This window comes from Neophocaena asiaeorientalis, unplaced genomic scaffold (assembly GCF_003031525.2).
Source record: "Neophocaena asiaeorientalis asiaeorientalis breed wild unplaced genomic scaffold, Neophocaena_asiaeorientalis_V1.1 scaffold4, whole genome shotgun sequence".
In the NCBI taxonomy this organism is placed as follows: Eukaryota; Metazoa; Chordata; class Mammalia; order Artiodactyla; family Phocoenidae; genus Neophocaena; species Neophocaena asiaeorientalis.
Window position 1 is genome coordinate 146,207 of NW_020173682.1, and position 16,462 is coordinate 162,668.

Here is a 16,462-nt window from a genome sequence, read left to right on the forward strand (position 1 = left end):
AAAAAAAAAAAAAAAAAAGAAAGCATCATGGAGCATCAGAAAGGAAGGAAGGAAGAAGGAAGAGAAATCTGGGTACATACTTTGAGCTATGCTTCTTCTCATGAGTTTTATAAATGACTCGATGATTGAAACAAAAATTATGACACCATCTGATACTCAAGACAGTGATATTTAAATAATGAGACTGTACAGTAGAAACTAACACAATATGGTAAAGCAATTTTACTCTAATAAAGATGTGAAAAAAAATGATGAAAAAGTAAAGAGAAGTAAAGTCACTTGAAGTGGTACAACATGGATACCAGAAGACTGTGATAAGTCACATCTGTATATTGTAATACCCAGAGCAACCATCATGAGACCTACACAGATATACCCAAATGCACTATAAATAAATCAAGACATCCAAAAATGTTCAAGGAACAGGAAGGCAAGGAAACAGAAACAGAGGGACGGAAACCAGAAGTAACAAACAGAAAACATGTATTATAATATAGAAGACTTAAGCTCTAATATATCAATAATCATCAAATGTAAATGGCCAAAAAACACCAATCAAAAGATTCTGGCAGAGTGGATAAGGAAACATGGCCCAAATATATACTGTTTACAAGAAATTCACTTCAAATTCAATGACAGAGATGGGTTGAAAGTAAAAGGACTGAAACAGATATACCATACAAACATGAATTTTAAAAAAGGAGTGGCTATACACATATACCTCAGAGATACTGTGGGTTTGGTTCCAGACCCCTCAATAAAGCGAATATTGCAATAAAGCGTGTCACATGAATTTTTTTGTTTTCCCAGTTTATATGAAACTTTTGTTCACACTATATTGTAGTCTGTTAAGTATGCAATAGCATTATGCCTAGAAAACAATGTACATACCTTAATTTAAAAACACTTTATTGCTAAAAAATGCTAACCGTCATTTGAACTTTCAGCGAGTAGAAGTAGTAACATCAAAGATCACCATAACAAATCTAACCATAATGAAAAAGTTTGAAATACCAAAATGTGACACAGAGAAACAAAGTGAGAAAACGCTGTTGGAAAAAATGACACCAACAGACTTGCTGGACACAGGGTTACCACAAACTTTCGATTTGTAAAAAATGCAGTATCTGCTTAGTACAATAAAGCAACGTGCAATACAACGAGGTCTGCCTGTATTAATATACAAGGAAGTAGACTTCAGAGCAAAGAGAACTACTGAAGACAAAGAGGGGTATTACATGATGATAAAATGATCAATCCACTAGAAACTCATGCAGGTCCAATATGTATAAGTACCAAACAAGACCCTCCAGAGACATCAAGAAAAACTGACAGAACTGAAGGGGAAAAAGACAAATCCACAGTTATAGTTGGGGACTTCCACACCCCTCTCATTAACTGACAGAACTACCAGAATTAAATAAGGGCTATGACTACAGATTTTGTAGCCATTAAAAGGGAATACTATGAACAACTTTATTCTTACAAATTTGACAATTTAGAAGAAGCAGACCAATTCTTCTAAACTGTATTAAAACTCAAACAAGATGAACAGTCCTATAATCATAAAAGAAAGTGAATTCATTATTTCAACACAAAAGAATTCTCTAAGGTCAGATGGTTTCAACTGGAGAATTCTAGCAAACATTTAAGGAATTAATACCAATTCTATATAATTTCTTCTAGAAAACAGAAGAGGAGGTCATACTTCCCAACTCATCTTATGAGGCCAGTAGTATCTTGATACCAAAACCAAACAAAGACAGTACAAAAAAAGAAACTGCAGACCAATATCTCTCATGAACTCAGCAAATACTCAACAAAATATCAGCACTCCAAATCCAATAATGTATAAAAATTATATACCATAACCAAGTGGATAATTTTTCTAGGTATGCAAGGGTGGTCAAACATTTGAAAATCAATAAATGAACAGACTGAAGAAGAAAAATCATGATTGTATGAATTGAAGCAGAAAAAGCACTGGACAAAATCCAACACCCATTTATAATAAGAACTCTCAACAAGTTAGGAATTTTCTCAAATCAGTAAGGAGCTTCCATGAAAAACCTACAGCTAACATCACGGAATAAGATTCATGGGGTAAGACTGAATGCTTTTCCCCTAATAACAGGAACAAGGCAAGGATGTTGATGTTTACCACTCTTATTCAATAAAGTACTAGAATATCTAGCCCCTGCAATAAGGCAAGATAAAGGAAGAAACAGCATACACATGGGAAGGGAAGAAATAAAACTGACCCTATTTGTAGATGACACAATTGTCTATGTGGAAATCCCAAGAAATCTCCAAGTAAATTCCTGGAACTAATAAGTGATTTCAGCAAGCCTGCAGGATACAAGAGCAACAAAGAAAAACCAATTACATTTCTACATACTAAAAATGAACATGTGGAAACCAAAATTAAAAACACAATACCATTTATAATCACTCCAAGGAAATGAAGTATTTAGGTAAACACTTTAAAAAATATATACAGGATCTGGATGCTGAAAATTACAGAATGCTGACAAAATAAATTTTAGAAGACCTAAATAAATGGAGACATACCATGTTCATGGATTGGAAGACTTGTTAATTCTCCCTAAATTAATCTACAGAGTTAATGTAATTCTTATCAAAATCCCAGCAAGGTCTTTTGTAGATAACGACAAGCTTATTCTAAAATTTACATGCAAAGGCAACAGAACTAGATTAGCTAAAATAATCTTGACAAAGAAGAATAAAGTGGGAGGAATCACTCTACCTGGTATCAAGGCTTACTATACAATTACAGTAATTAAGACAATGTGGTATTGGTGAGGAAATAGACACAGAGATCAATGGAACAGAATAGAGAACCCAGAAATGGACCACAATACAAAGTATCAGTATTCAGGCTACAGAAAACTTTGACAGGGAATTCCCTGGTGGTCCAGTGTTTAAGACCTGGTGCTCTCACTTCCAGGGGCCCAGGTTCTATCCCTGGTTGGGGAACTAAGATCCTGCAAGCTGCACCGCATGGCCAAAAAACAAACAAACAAAAAACCAAAAAAAACCTTTTACAAATCAAGAAGACAAGGGTTGAGTGAAGTGGTTGAATTATGCCATCTTGAACAAAGGCAGTTCAGTTCCAACCAGTTTTGCAAAAGCAAAACAATATTAAACTTTGGGACACATCCCTCTCAGATGAGATCATCCAAACTGGCCTTTTCAAAACTAAGAAAAGCAATTAGTCACACAGACAACAACAGAGCAGATCAGAACCCTGATTCCCCATGATTAAGTAGTAAAAGTGTGCTTTTCTGCCAGGAATGGAAGCTGTAAGAACAGCTGGTTCTGAAAGGGTGAGCAGGAAGCTGGTTCAGAAGCACTGAGTCATGCGGGCAGGAAGGGAATGGACACTTTATGATCCTTCTGGAAAATGGACTCAGTTGCACAGTGTTCTCATACTTCTCTGTACTATCTTATCACCTTCTCTTTACCTCCACTACAAAAGTGTCAATGATGTGCTCCTGGGGGAGGAACCAGTGGGCTACTTCCTCTTCATCCATCACCGGGGCTAGATGAAACTGCTTCAGGTAACTGTTGGTTAGTTCTTGAACAGCTTTGATATCTCTTGGTTCCATTGGCCTCAAGCCTGAAGTTTTTGTAACCTGTTGGAGTGAAAACAAAACCAGTTGGGACAGGCTTCCCTGGTGGCACAGTGGTTAAGAATCCGCCTGCCAATGCAGGGGACACGGGTTCGAGCCCTGGTCCAGGAACATCCCACATGCTGCAGAGCAACTGAGCCCGTACGCCACAACTACTGAGCCTGTGCTCTAGAGCCCGTGAGACACAACTACTGAGCCTGTGCACCGCAACTACTGAAGTCCACGTGCCTACAGCCTGTGCTCCGCAACAAGAGAAGCCACCGTAATGAGAAGCCCGCGCACAGCAACGAAGAGTAGCCCTTGCTCGCCGCCACTAGAGAAAGCCTACTTGCAGCAATGAAGACCCAACACGGCCAAAAAAATAAAATAAAATAAAATAAATTTATTAAAAGAAAAAAAGTTGGGAGGTTTAAATAAGAGGAGTAAACAAACTTGGCACCAAAGCATGATCCCCAGACCAGCAATATTAGCATCCCATGGGAGCTTGTCAGAACTGCAGAATCTTGGGCCCACCACAGACCTACCAAGTCAGGATGTGCAGTTTCACAAGATCCCCTGGTGATTCGTATACACATAAAGCTTGAGAACCACTAGTTTAGAACATAAGCTACACGACATGTTCTGTCCTATCTTTGTGTACCAGGTCTTTGGTCAGTACTGCCCATGACCCAGACAAAACCAACGGGAACACTCCAAGTTCATCTATATCCCCATGCCAAGAACTTTAACAGCCTACATGATAGGGCAGAACAATCTCAGCATGTGTTCTGGAGGATCACGCTTTTAAGACTGCCACGTCTGACATTTTGAAAGCACAGTTGAAAATGGCTGAGAAACTTTTTGTCCAATAGCCTGTGGAAAAAATGTAGCTCTTCTGTTCTCGTGAGAATAAAAATGAAAGAAAAGTAAAAATCATATCGGTCAGTATGGGAAGGGAAGCATTTTAATTGCCAAGAATGAATGGCTGGTTGCCAAGTAGTGGCCCTGGTCTCTCATGCCATCTTTTGATTAGAAGGTGATCAGAATAGGCATCTGAATCCATCATTCCAGAACATCAAAATTTTTACATTAGGCCATGGGAATAACAAACCCTCAAGGTCAGGACAAGTCCCCATTTGGATTTGTTCAAGTCTTATCCTTAAAAGAGCTCCAGACAGCAACTATAGGAAGTGTACAGACACCAGGATACTTGACAACAGAAGTGAGAAAGGTCACTACATTTGCTTGTTTGTACAAAGAAAAAACTTAATACAAATACAACTGCATTTTTCCAGTTAACTCGATATTTTTTTCTTGACGAAATATTGGATAAATTTTAAGTGACAAATAACTTGTATATAAATAGTGCTATTCCATCTTTTCTGTCCTAAATTGCCACTAAGTACTTTTAGAATTCTTTTTAAATTGAAGTATAGTTGATTTATAATGTGCCAATCTCTGTTGTACAGCAAAGTGACTCAGTTATACATACATATACACTCTTTTTTTATATTCTTTTCCATTATGGTTTATCACAGGATATTGAATATAGTTCCCTGTGCTGTACATTAGGACCTTGTTGTTTATCTAAGTACTTTAAAATTAAAAACTGCCTTTAAAATTACATCATCACAATTCCTGCATGCCCCCAGACTAGTGGTAGGGGAGAAGACCAAGGTGGAAAATGGGTTTTCATCTTGAGTGTCATCTCTGATGGATGTTAGTAGTTGTGCTGAGGTTTCTAACGTTCTGTGACAAGAACTGCTGACTGATTACTGATTCACTTTGGGAGGAGATGGGCTTTGTGTCCTTAGCTGAGTATTTACTATGTGCCACTCAGTTATGATTTATGGAATCTACAAAGATGCAGTAATGCAGCTAAAATAGTTTAATATTCTAAACTGAGGGAATTTAAGTCCTTGACATTTAATAGAGAACTCACACTTTTAGTATTTCTGTGGATCTCAAAGCCAAAGGACCCGAAATCTCCAGGTCCCAGGTTCCACCCAAGGCTTAACCCTTGGTTAATAATGGCCTGAATAAGTGTTGAATGAATGAATGAATTCCTAGGTTTTTAGCACAACCATTTACCCAATAAGGTGAGGTGAAGGCGGCAGACACGGAAAACAGTCATTGTCAGCTCTGAAAAGATGATATTTCTAAAGCCTGGCATTTAAGTACAAGCCAGGAGTGAAACTGTATTTTTCTTTTGTTTCCCTAAAAGCCAATTTTAGTTATTCGGAGCATTTCTACACTGCAGTTCATGGGAAGAGGAAACCTATGTGATTGCTAAATGGTGTTACATGACATAAATATACATTTCTAAATGCTGGTAGGAAGGCCAAAGCCATACCAGATGTACACTGCAGTCATTTGAAAAGATTATTTTTTACTATGAGGATGACCTTGATACATTTTAAACAGCCTTTCTCAACATCAGATTGTTCTTTCTTTTGTTACTGGTTCAGTAAGAATCAATAATATCAAGCAATGAGATTAACCAATGAAAGCAACAGGATACATCTTCTCTGTTCATAGAGAACATTCAGAAATGAAGACTGAAGCTGGCCAACTCCTTTTTGGAGCAAAATATGCTTCTGCAGCATAGTTCTTATTCACTGAATTTTCATACTGTGTAATCACTAAAATCAACATCCTTTTTGCCCAGAAGACACCCTTAAAGCAGCCGTTCTCAAATATTTTGTTCTGGGACTTTGTTATGCTCTTAAAAATTATTCAGTACTCCCAAAGAGCTTTGCCTACGTGGGTTATATTTATCCGTATTTATCATATTAGAAACTAAATTAGAAATTAAAAAAAAAAGAATATGTAAGCTCACATTCCATATAGCCTCTGGAAGACTGCATAGTGCACTTGTAAGACAATGAAATGAAAGATGCAAATTATACTTTTGCGTTTTATAAAAAACTGACTTCACAGGCCCCCCAAAGGTTTCTGGGAACCTCAAGGGATCCCTGGACCACACTTTGAGAACTGCTACCTCAGGTCTCTGAAGGTCAGAAAAATGGGTAATAGAATTTAGATAAGAAAGACTCAGTGAAAACAGTATTGTTTGGCAAACCGGCAGGGAGAAAACACATAAACTTGGTAATTTCCAAGCACTTCAAACAAGTTTTTACAGGAGCATTAAAGCAGGAGAGAACATCAGACTATATCCAGCTATAAAAACATATAAGGTCCTAGAAACAGGGGAAGAATATTTACTTTTGCTGATTAACAATGGCTTGTGTCTCAGAGCCTAAACTTGTTTCTTTCTAACATCAGAAAGTCACATCCTCTTCAAGAAATCTACAGAAGCACGAAATAAATTTTAAAATATAAAATTATATTTTAGGGAGTTCCCTGGTGGCCTAGTGGTTAGGATTCCGGGCTTTCACTACTGTGGCCCAGGTTCGATCCCTGGTCAGGGAACTGAGATCCTGCAAGCTGCGCAGCACGGCCAAAACAAAAAAAGAATCATATTTTATATAATAGCTGTTGTCTTCAGGAAGAGGTGGGGGAAATGCTATACCTAGATAAAAATCTCAGCTTTGGCATAATCTGAAAGAATCAAGTGGCAATGTTTTCTGAGACTTCAATAAAAAGCAGAAAACCTTCCAGTAACTGAGAAAATCTTAACTTACATAAACAAACTCTATTTCTGAATCAGATACTTTCCCACCATCCAACTAATATGCATTACTTGTTGGACTCTATATGCACTGAAATCTGTGTAAAATCTGCTTGTAAGTACATAAGGAAACAAAGCTCAGAGCCCTATTAAAACAGAAGCAGTGCCGTTCTCTGTCAAACTATGTGGTGTGAACTGATTTGGAGCTAAGATTCCATAGCAGAGATGTCAGCAATGATTATGATCATTTATTTGATTTAAGAAGGAGCAGTAGGACATTAAACACTAAAAAACATCGACATTTCCTAAATCGAGAACACCTGAGTCTTAGCATGTCTTCCCAGGCGTAAAGTTCTTGCAACAGAATGTAAAGACACTGGGAGATTAACCTGATTCCCACTTTTTATCTGCTTCAAATTCCTTCACCTTGAAGAGCACCGACCAAAAAAAAAAAAAAAAAAAAAACCCCAGCATGGTTTGGAAATTCTCAACACCAAATTAAAAACAAACCAACACTGAAAGGGTAGGAAACTGTGTTCCTCTTGGGAAAACCATAGTCTCGCACGTAACAGTAGCTAATGGCATGGGCCCCGGGGATGGCTCTGTCCTGATTGGAAGACTCTGGGCAAATCAATCTGGTGTCTCAATGTCCTCTTCTGTGATTGGGGACAGTGGCCCACCCTCTCTGATCGGTGTAGATAATAAATGTGATAATGGATGTTAACTGTCTGGCATAATGCTGGCTGCAATCAATGTTGACTTTTACAGTCAGACGTCCACAGCAAAGATGTAAAGCCGGCATGGTAAGCAGAAACGGGCCTGGCAAATCAGAAAACGAGATAGAATCAAAGAGCAAAAGCTGTATTCAGTAAGGTTCTTGTCTTTACGCTTCAAGGTACAAAAATGTTCTTAAATGATGCAGTTGCCAGCGGGGCCATCACCCACCTGGGTGCTCGGGAGAGAAAGAGGTGGTCTGGTGTATGCTGCCTCGTCCAGCTTCCAACTCAGGAGCTGACACCATGGTGGCTGCTGGAAGCACCTTCCAATTTTCCAGTGTCTCTACTTGCATCTCTTCTATCTTCTCTCGCTCTCTTTTTTTTTTTTATTAATTTACTCTTTAGTTTTCTTTCCTTCCCTATGACTTAAAAGGAGGAAGGGAGGCTGGAACACACCAATGAGAGGTGTTTGGACCTTGACACTCATCCCTTCCTGCCTCAACCTGGTCTCTAATGACGGCACAGTGAGACGTCTGGTTGGACTGGGCCTTGGTGCCCCCAAGACAGTTGTGTTAGAGGTGAAGGTGGAGGCAAAGGGACCTCACAGGAGAAACACGGACGTCTAGGGCCTGCCTGCCAAGTCCTCCACTTATTAGTGACAGGCCCTGGTCTAAGCATCAACCTTCACAAGCCTCGGTCTTTGCATCTGTACGATGGGGATAAGAATACTGACTTCAAAAGGTGGTTGGAAGAATATACTGAACAATATACGTGACAGCACTTTATAAAATTCAACTTATTAGGGAAGAAAAAAGGCAATCACCATAGCAACATGGCCAGAAGAGGACAGCTCCACCAAGGAAACTAGGTTAACCACAACCAAGATGCCAAGGTCTGGTTTCACCACCAATGCCCGCCCGACCAGCAATTTATCACCAACTTGTCAAAACTTTGTTACCTATGAGTTGATGGATGCTTGTACAAAAATATGGAGGCTGATGGAAAAAGTCAAGTCAAAACTAACTTTCAGTACCTCTAATTCTAAGCATCCTGAATAAACCAACGACAGCTACTAAAATTCCTTATTCTTCGTTCTATGTTAGCCAACTATGTGTAAGGGGGCACTTTCCTTACCCACAAGCTAGACAGATTTAGGCTCAAGAAACTTAAATCTGGGGAGACCAAAGGAGAACAGCATTCGCCCCTAGTGAAAAAAGGAGGCACGCCTCCAGTTCTTATTTCAACTCGCATATGGCAAAGTATTTGACAATTTGCAAGGAGGATGCTGAGAATCAATGGTGTCCTGTCTTAGCTGTGTACTGTGCCTCTCTTGTGCCTCTTTATTTCTCATGGCCACTTGCGCCTCTACATGACTCTGTCCCGCTCAGTGGCTCTGGGTCTCGGCCACTAGCAGAAATTATTTCTAGCTGATCGGTAAATTACGATGGTCATGATCATGGTGTGACCCCTCAGAGCAGTTTCCTGCATCTCCATTTCAGTGAACATGTCTCCATAAACTTACCTTCAATTCTGTCACCCCAACTTGAGGGGGCCTGGTCCTTCTTCCCCAGGACATGTGGACCCTCCTTCATTATGTCACCTGTGCTTTTCATTTATCTCTGTTCTGATCTACGTTCCCCCCTCTGTCCTTGACCTCACAGATAGGCAGTGAGTTCATTAGTTCAAGCCCCACTGTCTGCAACTACAGCTTAGGCAGAAGGGAGACAGTGCCTTCCAGGCCCTCTACCAGGTGATGAAGCCCCGGAATGACGACCCTGACATCTCCAACACCTGGTTTCCTTCACCTCCACTTTTCTCCTTATGAAATTCTGCCTGAGTCAGCAATTAGTTGATTCTGGTCTGTCATCAGAAAAAAGACATCAATTCCTGCAGCCGCTGATCACATGCATTTGGTAAACACACAACCGGCCCAAGACAAAAGGCGCTAGAGTTGGCTGCACCTTCCACAGGTGAAGTCCTCTCCTTCTTTGGGAAGAACATGGCTATATTGCACAAGAATCCCTCAATCGAGTTAAAATATCTACTACAACCCAAAAGAAAGAATAGCTCTGACGAAATCAAAACTTTACACGAAAGATCCCATCTTTGGCAGACAGATTCCACGATGGCCCCAGTGCTGCCTGCCCTCCTGGGGTTCATGTCCCTGCCATCCACTTGTCTCGAGTGTGGGTGGGGCCTGTGACTTGCTTATAACCAATGACATACAGCAACAGTGATTCCACTTTAATTGATTATGCAGGGTTCTAACTTCCATCTTGCTAGCAGATGCTCTCTGTAGACTCTCCTCGCTGGGTTCGATGAAGCAAGCCGCTGTGCTGTAAGCTAAGCTATAGAGAACCCCAGCCGACCAGGAGCTGAGGCAGCCTCAGGCCGACGGCCAGCAAGGAACTGAGGACCCCAGGCCAACTGCCCACAGAGAACTCAAGGCTGCCAACAGCCACGTGAGCGTGGAAGTGGATGCATCCCCGGTCAAGTTTTCAGAGGAGGCCCCGACCCTGGCTGACACCTTGATGACAGCTTCATGAGAAACCCTGAAGCAAAGGCCTCAGCTAAGCAGTGCCTTGATTCCTGACCCACAGAACCCAAGAGATAGCCCATGTGTTGGTCTGAACTTCTACATTTGTGGTAATTTGTTATGCAGCGATAGATAATTCATTCACCATCTGAGCCCTGAATAAAGCTAAGACTGATAAGCACGTTTAAATTTCCACTTATTAAGAGACAACTTTTCACACTGGGAATTTACTAGTTTAAAAATATGCTAATTTAATGAGACATTATTTCCTCTCCCCGGGTTTCTTCTTTAAACCTTATTCCTTAGTTCCATGTGTTAAGATATCATCAGAAGCCTGAACTTTTCTTTCCTCTTCCTAAACAGAATATAAAGCCTCAAAATTTCAAAACTTACATGTCTGGAATTCAAGCCCTTCCAACCCCAGAACTTTAAAAAGCCTTAAAAAAAAAAAAAAAACCCACTTCCTTTTTTCTGACCCCAGAGTTCTATGCAGTCTTTTTAGCTGCATATTCACATCCTCAGACCCATGAGCCAGTTTTTAGCTTCCTGCAAATAATTCTTTTGTACATTAAAAGTTTCAGTTATTAACAGCTTTGAAAAACTGCAAATCATTCTTACTTACATCTGGAAGTCTGTACAGCTTCATTGTTCTCTGCAAAGTCATATTTCTACTCAAGTGAGAAAATTTCACTTCTACCAATTTTCTGGGGTTTAGTGATCGATGCCAGTATCTGGAATACAATACAGATTTTAAGATCTAATCGATTTCTAACTCTCCAAGTTTTTAACCTTTGTCTAAGCTCAGCTGTTATAGAAGCAGTGAATGAACACTTATGTTGGGCCCAGTGCAGTGCTGGGTGCTGGCCCTCTTCCTATGCAATTATTTTATCTGTCATTTTTGACCTCTAAATGATGTCCCAGTTACGTTCCTTTGTTGTTTGTAACCGTCCATCTCTTTCAATAAAGAGAAATCTTAGAACTGCAGAAGGAATATTGACAATGCTCAGTCTGTAAGTACTGAATGAGCATCACAGATTCTAAGATGGCAAAAACCAAAAAGTTTAAAAACACGAAAAAACTCTCAAGTTTAGTAGCCTCCACATTTATATAACGCACACCAAAGACAACTTTTTGAAAAACAAGCTTGAATTTCTTAAGTGTTTCTAGTTTAGATACTCGGATGAATGGTTATATTAAAATAACACCTGTGAAGTCTTATTTATTCTGTTTATTTATGAATAAGTTAATAGGAGAGAGTCATTTTACAGTTTTGTCTTTTATACTCTGTTTTCCTGAAGTTTCATCTTATTTGAGTCAATAAAAATAACAGAGGGAGATAAACTCTTTCTGATGCTCTAGGAATAGGTTATTCAAGTGACAATCTGATAAACAATTTTCTTACTAGATTAACCTTTGAAAGCTTGATAAGAGCAGATGAAGAAATAAAAACAGCTTTAGCGGGTTTTTCAGCTGATGTTTATCAAGCTTTCGGAGTAGCTCCTGATAGCACTGGTGTGACAGTGAGTGTTAGAGAAGGAAAGAAAATCGTACTACAGGGCATCTCGAGGTAACTGATGCCCTGGGTTTCCCAAGGCAGAGACTATTCTTTCAAGTGGAAGAGACACAGAAATGGAGATGTAGCACCATTAGTATACACGTGACTGTGGGGTTTACTGCGAGAATACTGGGCTAGTGGTTCTTGGTTCCATCTCCATCTCTGCTACCCACCAACCATATCATCACGGGTCAGCCAAAGTCCCTCTGGGTTACGCGGGTGGAGAATAATACTTGTTAGCAACATGGCAGGGAGGCTCAAAGCGTTAGGTACAGGTGACGTGCAAGATAAAGGTGGGACGCTATTACCTGCATGTGGCCACTGGCTTGGGAAGAACCACTCCAGCAGTATAAACGGCCTGGAAAATCCCTTCCAGGTTCACTCTTCTGGTTATTTCTCGAATCAACACTGGGGCTACCCGTTTGGATCTCAATTTCTTATGAACACAAAGGAAGTTGATTTCGACCATCTTCTTCACGCTAAGAAATAAAGGTGTTGAAAATTAGAGCCACCGTTAAGACGAAAACATTTTCAAAAAACAAGACAACACCTATAACATTTCAAAGAATGAGAAACTGAAAGCCCTCCTTTGACACAATATTTAAGAAAAATATTCTATCTTTTAGATATTTCACAGATTTAGCTATTTTCCATACTCCCCCACCAAAATGATCAAAACTCCAGGCTGTGGAGAAGCAAACCCTCTTGTTCCAAATAAATTTGAGAACTTTGGTCTCTTCTGAATTTTCAGTGTAGAAACTGGATCAGCTGTGCCTCAAAGTTTCTATATCTGTTTTTCCTGTAACGTATACAGTTACGACAAAAACTGGGTCACCCAGATGCAGAATCTAATAGGACATTGCTTTGGAGCATAATGCAATACCCAGGATCCCTGGGAAGTGCCTCGACCAGGCCAGAGCCGGTGCTTTTCTGAGCGACCATAAACCTTCTAGAGCTCCAAAGCCCATCCTCTGCTCTGGTTCCAGATATGGAGGCATTTCATTTGGCACAAAATATTCCTTGAGATCAAATGCTTTTTAGCAGTAAATAAGCTCACCCAGTACATTGAAAGGTGAAGAGACCTATTACGCATTAGATCTTCGCGTTTCATAACTGTATCTTTGACTTTCTGGGCTGAAGACCCAGAGCAAAAATGGAACAGACATATCTGTGGATAGAAAGACTTAAAAAGAATCTCGAGTAACTTTTTTCCCCAGAAACAAATCTGAAATACCTATTTACAGTTTTGTTTTTTCTGCTACGGACATATATACATACCTGTGTGTGCATGTATGAGACTGAGAGGCAGAGAGAGAAAAAGAGATAGAGAAAAATACAGCCCTTTTTTTTTTTGGTCACTGTTCACAACCTGTTTTTTATGAATTATTTTTAACTTTATTTTTTAGAGCACTTTTAGGTTCCCAGCAAAACAGAGCAGCAAGTACAGTTTCCATACACCTCTGCCCTCCCCACGCACACAACCTCCCTCAACAGCAGCAGCCTGCATTCAGTCATTTCAAAAAACCTATTCTAGGGGATTCCCTGGCGGTCCAGTGGTTAGGACTCCGCGCTTCCACTGCAGGGGCCGCGGGTTCCATCCCTGGTTGGGGAGCTAAGATCCCACATGCTGCGCGGCACGGCCAAAACCCAAAAAAAGCCTATTCTAACCACAATTCTTGGAGAAGCAATGTATCAAAACTGACAAGCTTCACTACGTACCTGTCGTAGATCCGAATGTTCGCGGGAATGGCGCTGATGAACCCCACTAGCTTTTTGTTCGAAGATACCCTGACTCCACAGTGCCACTGGAGGAGCCAGCCTGGAGGACGCAGAGCCCTGAAGTCAGTGCAGGCAAGGAAAACAGATGCGGTGAGTGTCCAGGAACACAGGGACAGACAGAGACAGGCCGACCCCCCCTCGCCCTGTCCCCAGCAAACACACGTGACCGGCGAGACTCACCACAGCAGGAACTCGGGCGAGTAGTCAAAGCGGAACATGTTGTCGTCATCCTCCACGTAATTCTCATTCAGCAGCGTGTACAGCTCCCTGAGCTACGAGACCAAACAAGCGTCCTGCCTGTGATGCTTGGGACCAGCGCAGAAGCAACCCACGCCAAGTCGGGGACCAAGGTCGAAGGTTTTACTCACCACTTCGGCGTTACCCAAATCTAAAGTGTCCCACATAAAACCCTGTGGCAGGGAATACGGTTCTTGACGCACGTTTTCTTTATCAGCTTCAATTGCGCCATGAGATGTTATTACTTCATCTGGGACGGGGAGGAGGGGAAAAATAAAGACAAAAAAAGAGACGATTCAATTACAGAGTGTCCTGACGATCCAAAATGGTCAGTTACAGGAAACAAAGGCGTGCTTAGGGCTCTTGAGTTCCACATAATCCTTAAAAGTACTGTATCGTTTCAGCTGCTGCCAGCGCGAAGCAGGGTGGTTACACAAGGTGGAGGGTAACTGCTAGTGGACCAGTTACAGGAGAAATCCTCTGTCATCCACTGGCAAACTGGACATTACGAAACAATGGTGACTTCTCAGTCTGAACTCCTAGATTACAGATTAATCATTCAGCACAACTGCCGGCGACACAGGCTTGATGTGACCGCCTTAGAGATGTTTTCTGTTTAACTGCTTTTTCAACCAACGGGGGGCAAGGGCTGCAGTGACCTGACCCCTCCCAGCAAAGTTCAAAATTAATTTCAGGACTGTTTACTTCTGTCTGGGCTGCTGGCAGCACAGTTCAAGCCATCAGTGTCTCCAGCGATTTCCACAAAGGCGCCCTTTCCCACTTCTTCCTCCGGAGCTTCCCAGTGAGGTTGGGATAAAATCCAGGCCCTTGACCGGGGCCACTGCTTGCCTGGCCACCGTCGACACATCTACCCAGCCCTGCCCTCAGGGCTTCGGGCCCACTGCCTTCCCTCAGACTGGGCCTCTGCCCAGAAGGCCTGTCCCCGGTCTTTCACACGGCTGGCTGCTGGCATTTTTTCAGCTATAGCCTTACACATAATGTCTTCACAGCATCCTCCCCGACTAAAGCTTCTTCCTACGTGGAGTATGTCCTCACCGCCCACCCACCGTTTATTGTACTTTCCTACCACTGTTTCCCGGGTCTGCGCCCCAGTGCCTGGCATTTAGTGGGAGACACTCAATAAACATCTGCTGAATAAATGAGCTTCAGGTACAGTTATTACCATCACAGACCTTTTCACAGGGGGGAAGTCACAGGGTTTGTACCAGCCCCAAGGGGTTTCTTCTTCTCTATTTCCTAATCCCTAACTCTGCACGTTCATCTTATCTCCACTCCACCAGCTCATCCCCAAGTGAATACCTCAGGCTCCAGCATCAGCCCTAGAAGCCAGATTCCCAGCTGTTCCCCTGGGGTTCCTTGGGAGTTGCTCAGGGCTTGTCTGATCCACATAACAACACCAGGGGCCCACCCCACGCAAGCAGCTCCAAGCAGCTGGGTGTGTTTGACTGAACTGGGACATGGCTCTGGAGAGAAACGAAGAGGCAGCGTCTCCCTGACTTTCAAACATTCTCCCCGACCTCAGGCTCCCTCTTCCACCATTAACCTGGTGTTGCCTTAATTGAGGTATGTAAAGAACATTCTAGGAACCCGAGAACACTGCAGGGATTTAGGGGAGGGGCCGAAACGAGGTGAGCAGCGGGGAAGTCTTCCCAAAGAGGTGCGCTGGGGTGAGGTGCCAGCTGGAAGAGAATTTTCTCCCCTGGGCACTGACCCAAAAGCCCCCAGCAGAATTTAGCCAAACCCAATACATTCAGATCAATAAATCTACACCCCTGTAGCTAATGGTCACTCAACTCAATGTCATTTAAAATCCAGCAAATTCATTCTAGAAGGTCTTCCTCCACTACCAAATAATTTCTAGAGCCTGAAAGAAAAAAAATCAAGCAAAGATAATTGCTTTCTTCTTTCTTTCATGCTCTGAAGCTCACGATTTTGAAGCTGCTTGGCGTGGGCATGGGTGGAAAACGAAAGGTCACTTTTAAAAAGTTTGAAACCCATTATCTGAAGGCACAGAGAAGGATTGTTCCTTGCTTTATATTTGTTAAAACTGATTATGTGTACATAACTGGGCTAATAAGAGTTTGGGATGGCAATGAATACCTTCTATTATACAGATTTTGAACTGGAACTATCAAGGAAGAAAAGTATGGAAATAATATATGGAAATATGTATCTTCATATAAACGTACGACAAAGCAGCAGGTTTAGCTTGTAATACATTGAAAAACATTTTTATACATTTATATCATTTTTTTCTGGCATAATGTGCAAGAGTAACAATGAAATTATTAAGTTTCTTTATTAATTATTAATTTAATAATTATTAAATTATTAAGTTTACAGAAAATTAAGTGG

The 16,462-nt window shown here is 41.3% G+C and overlaps 1 protein-coding gene across 2 annotated transcripts in view; it reads right to left on the reverse strand.

Moving 5' to 3' along the window:
• Positions 1–16,462, reverse strand: part of NMT2 (N-myristoyltransferase 2) — a 29,155-nt gene that overhangs the window by 6,565 nt on the left and 6,128 nt on the right. For both annotated transcript variants that reach the window (XM_024750077.1, XM_024750078.1), the window contains 6 exons: positions 14,218–14,336; positions 14,030–14,121; positions 13,790–13,906; positions 12,379–12,549; positions 11,138–11,246; positions 3,486–3,656 (listed from right to left, as the gene is read on the reverse strand). In XM_024750077.1, coding sequence (XP_024605845.1) covers positions 3,486–3,656; positions 11,138–11,246; positions 12,379–12,549; positions 13,790–13,906; positions 14,030–14,121; positions 14,218–14,336 — 779 coding nt within the window. The remainder of the gene's footprint in view (positions 1–3,485; positions 3,657–11,137; positions 11,247–12,378; positions 12,550–13,789; positions 13,907–14,029; positions 14,122–14,217; positions 14,337–16,462) is intronic.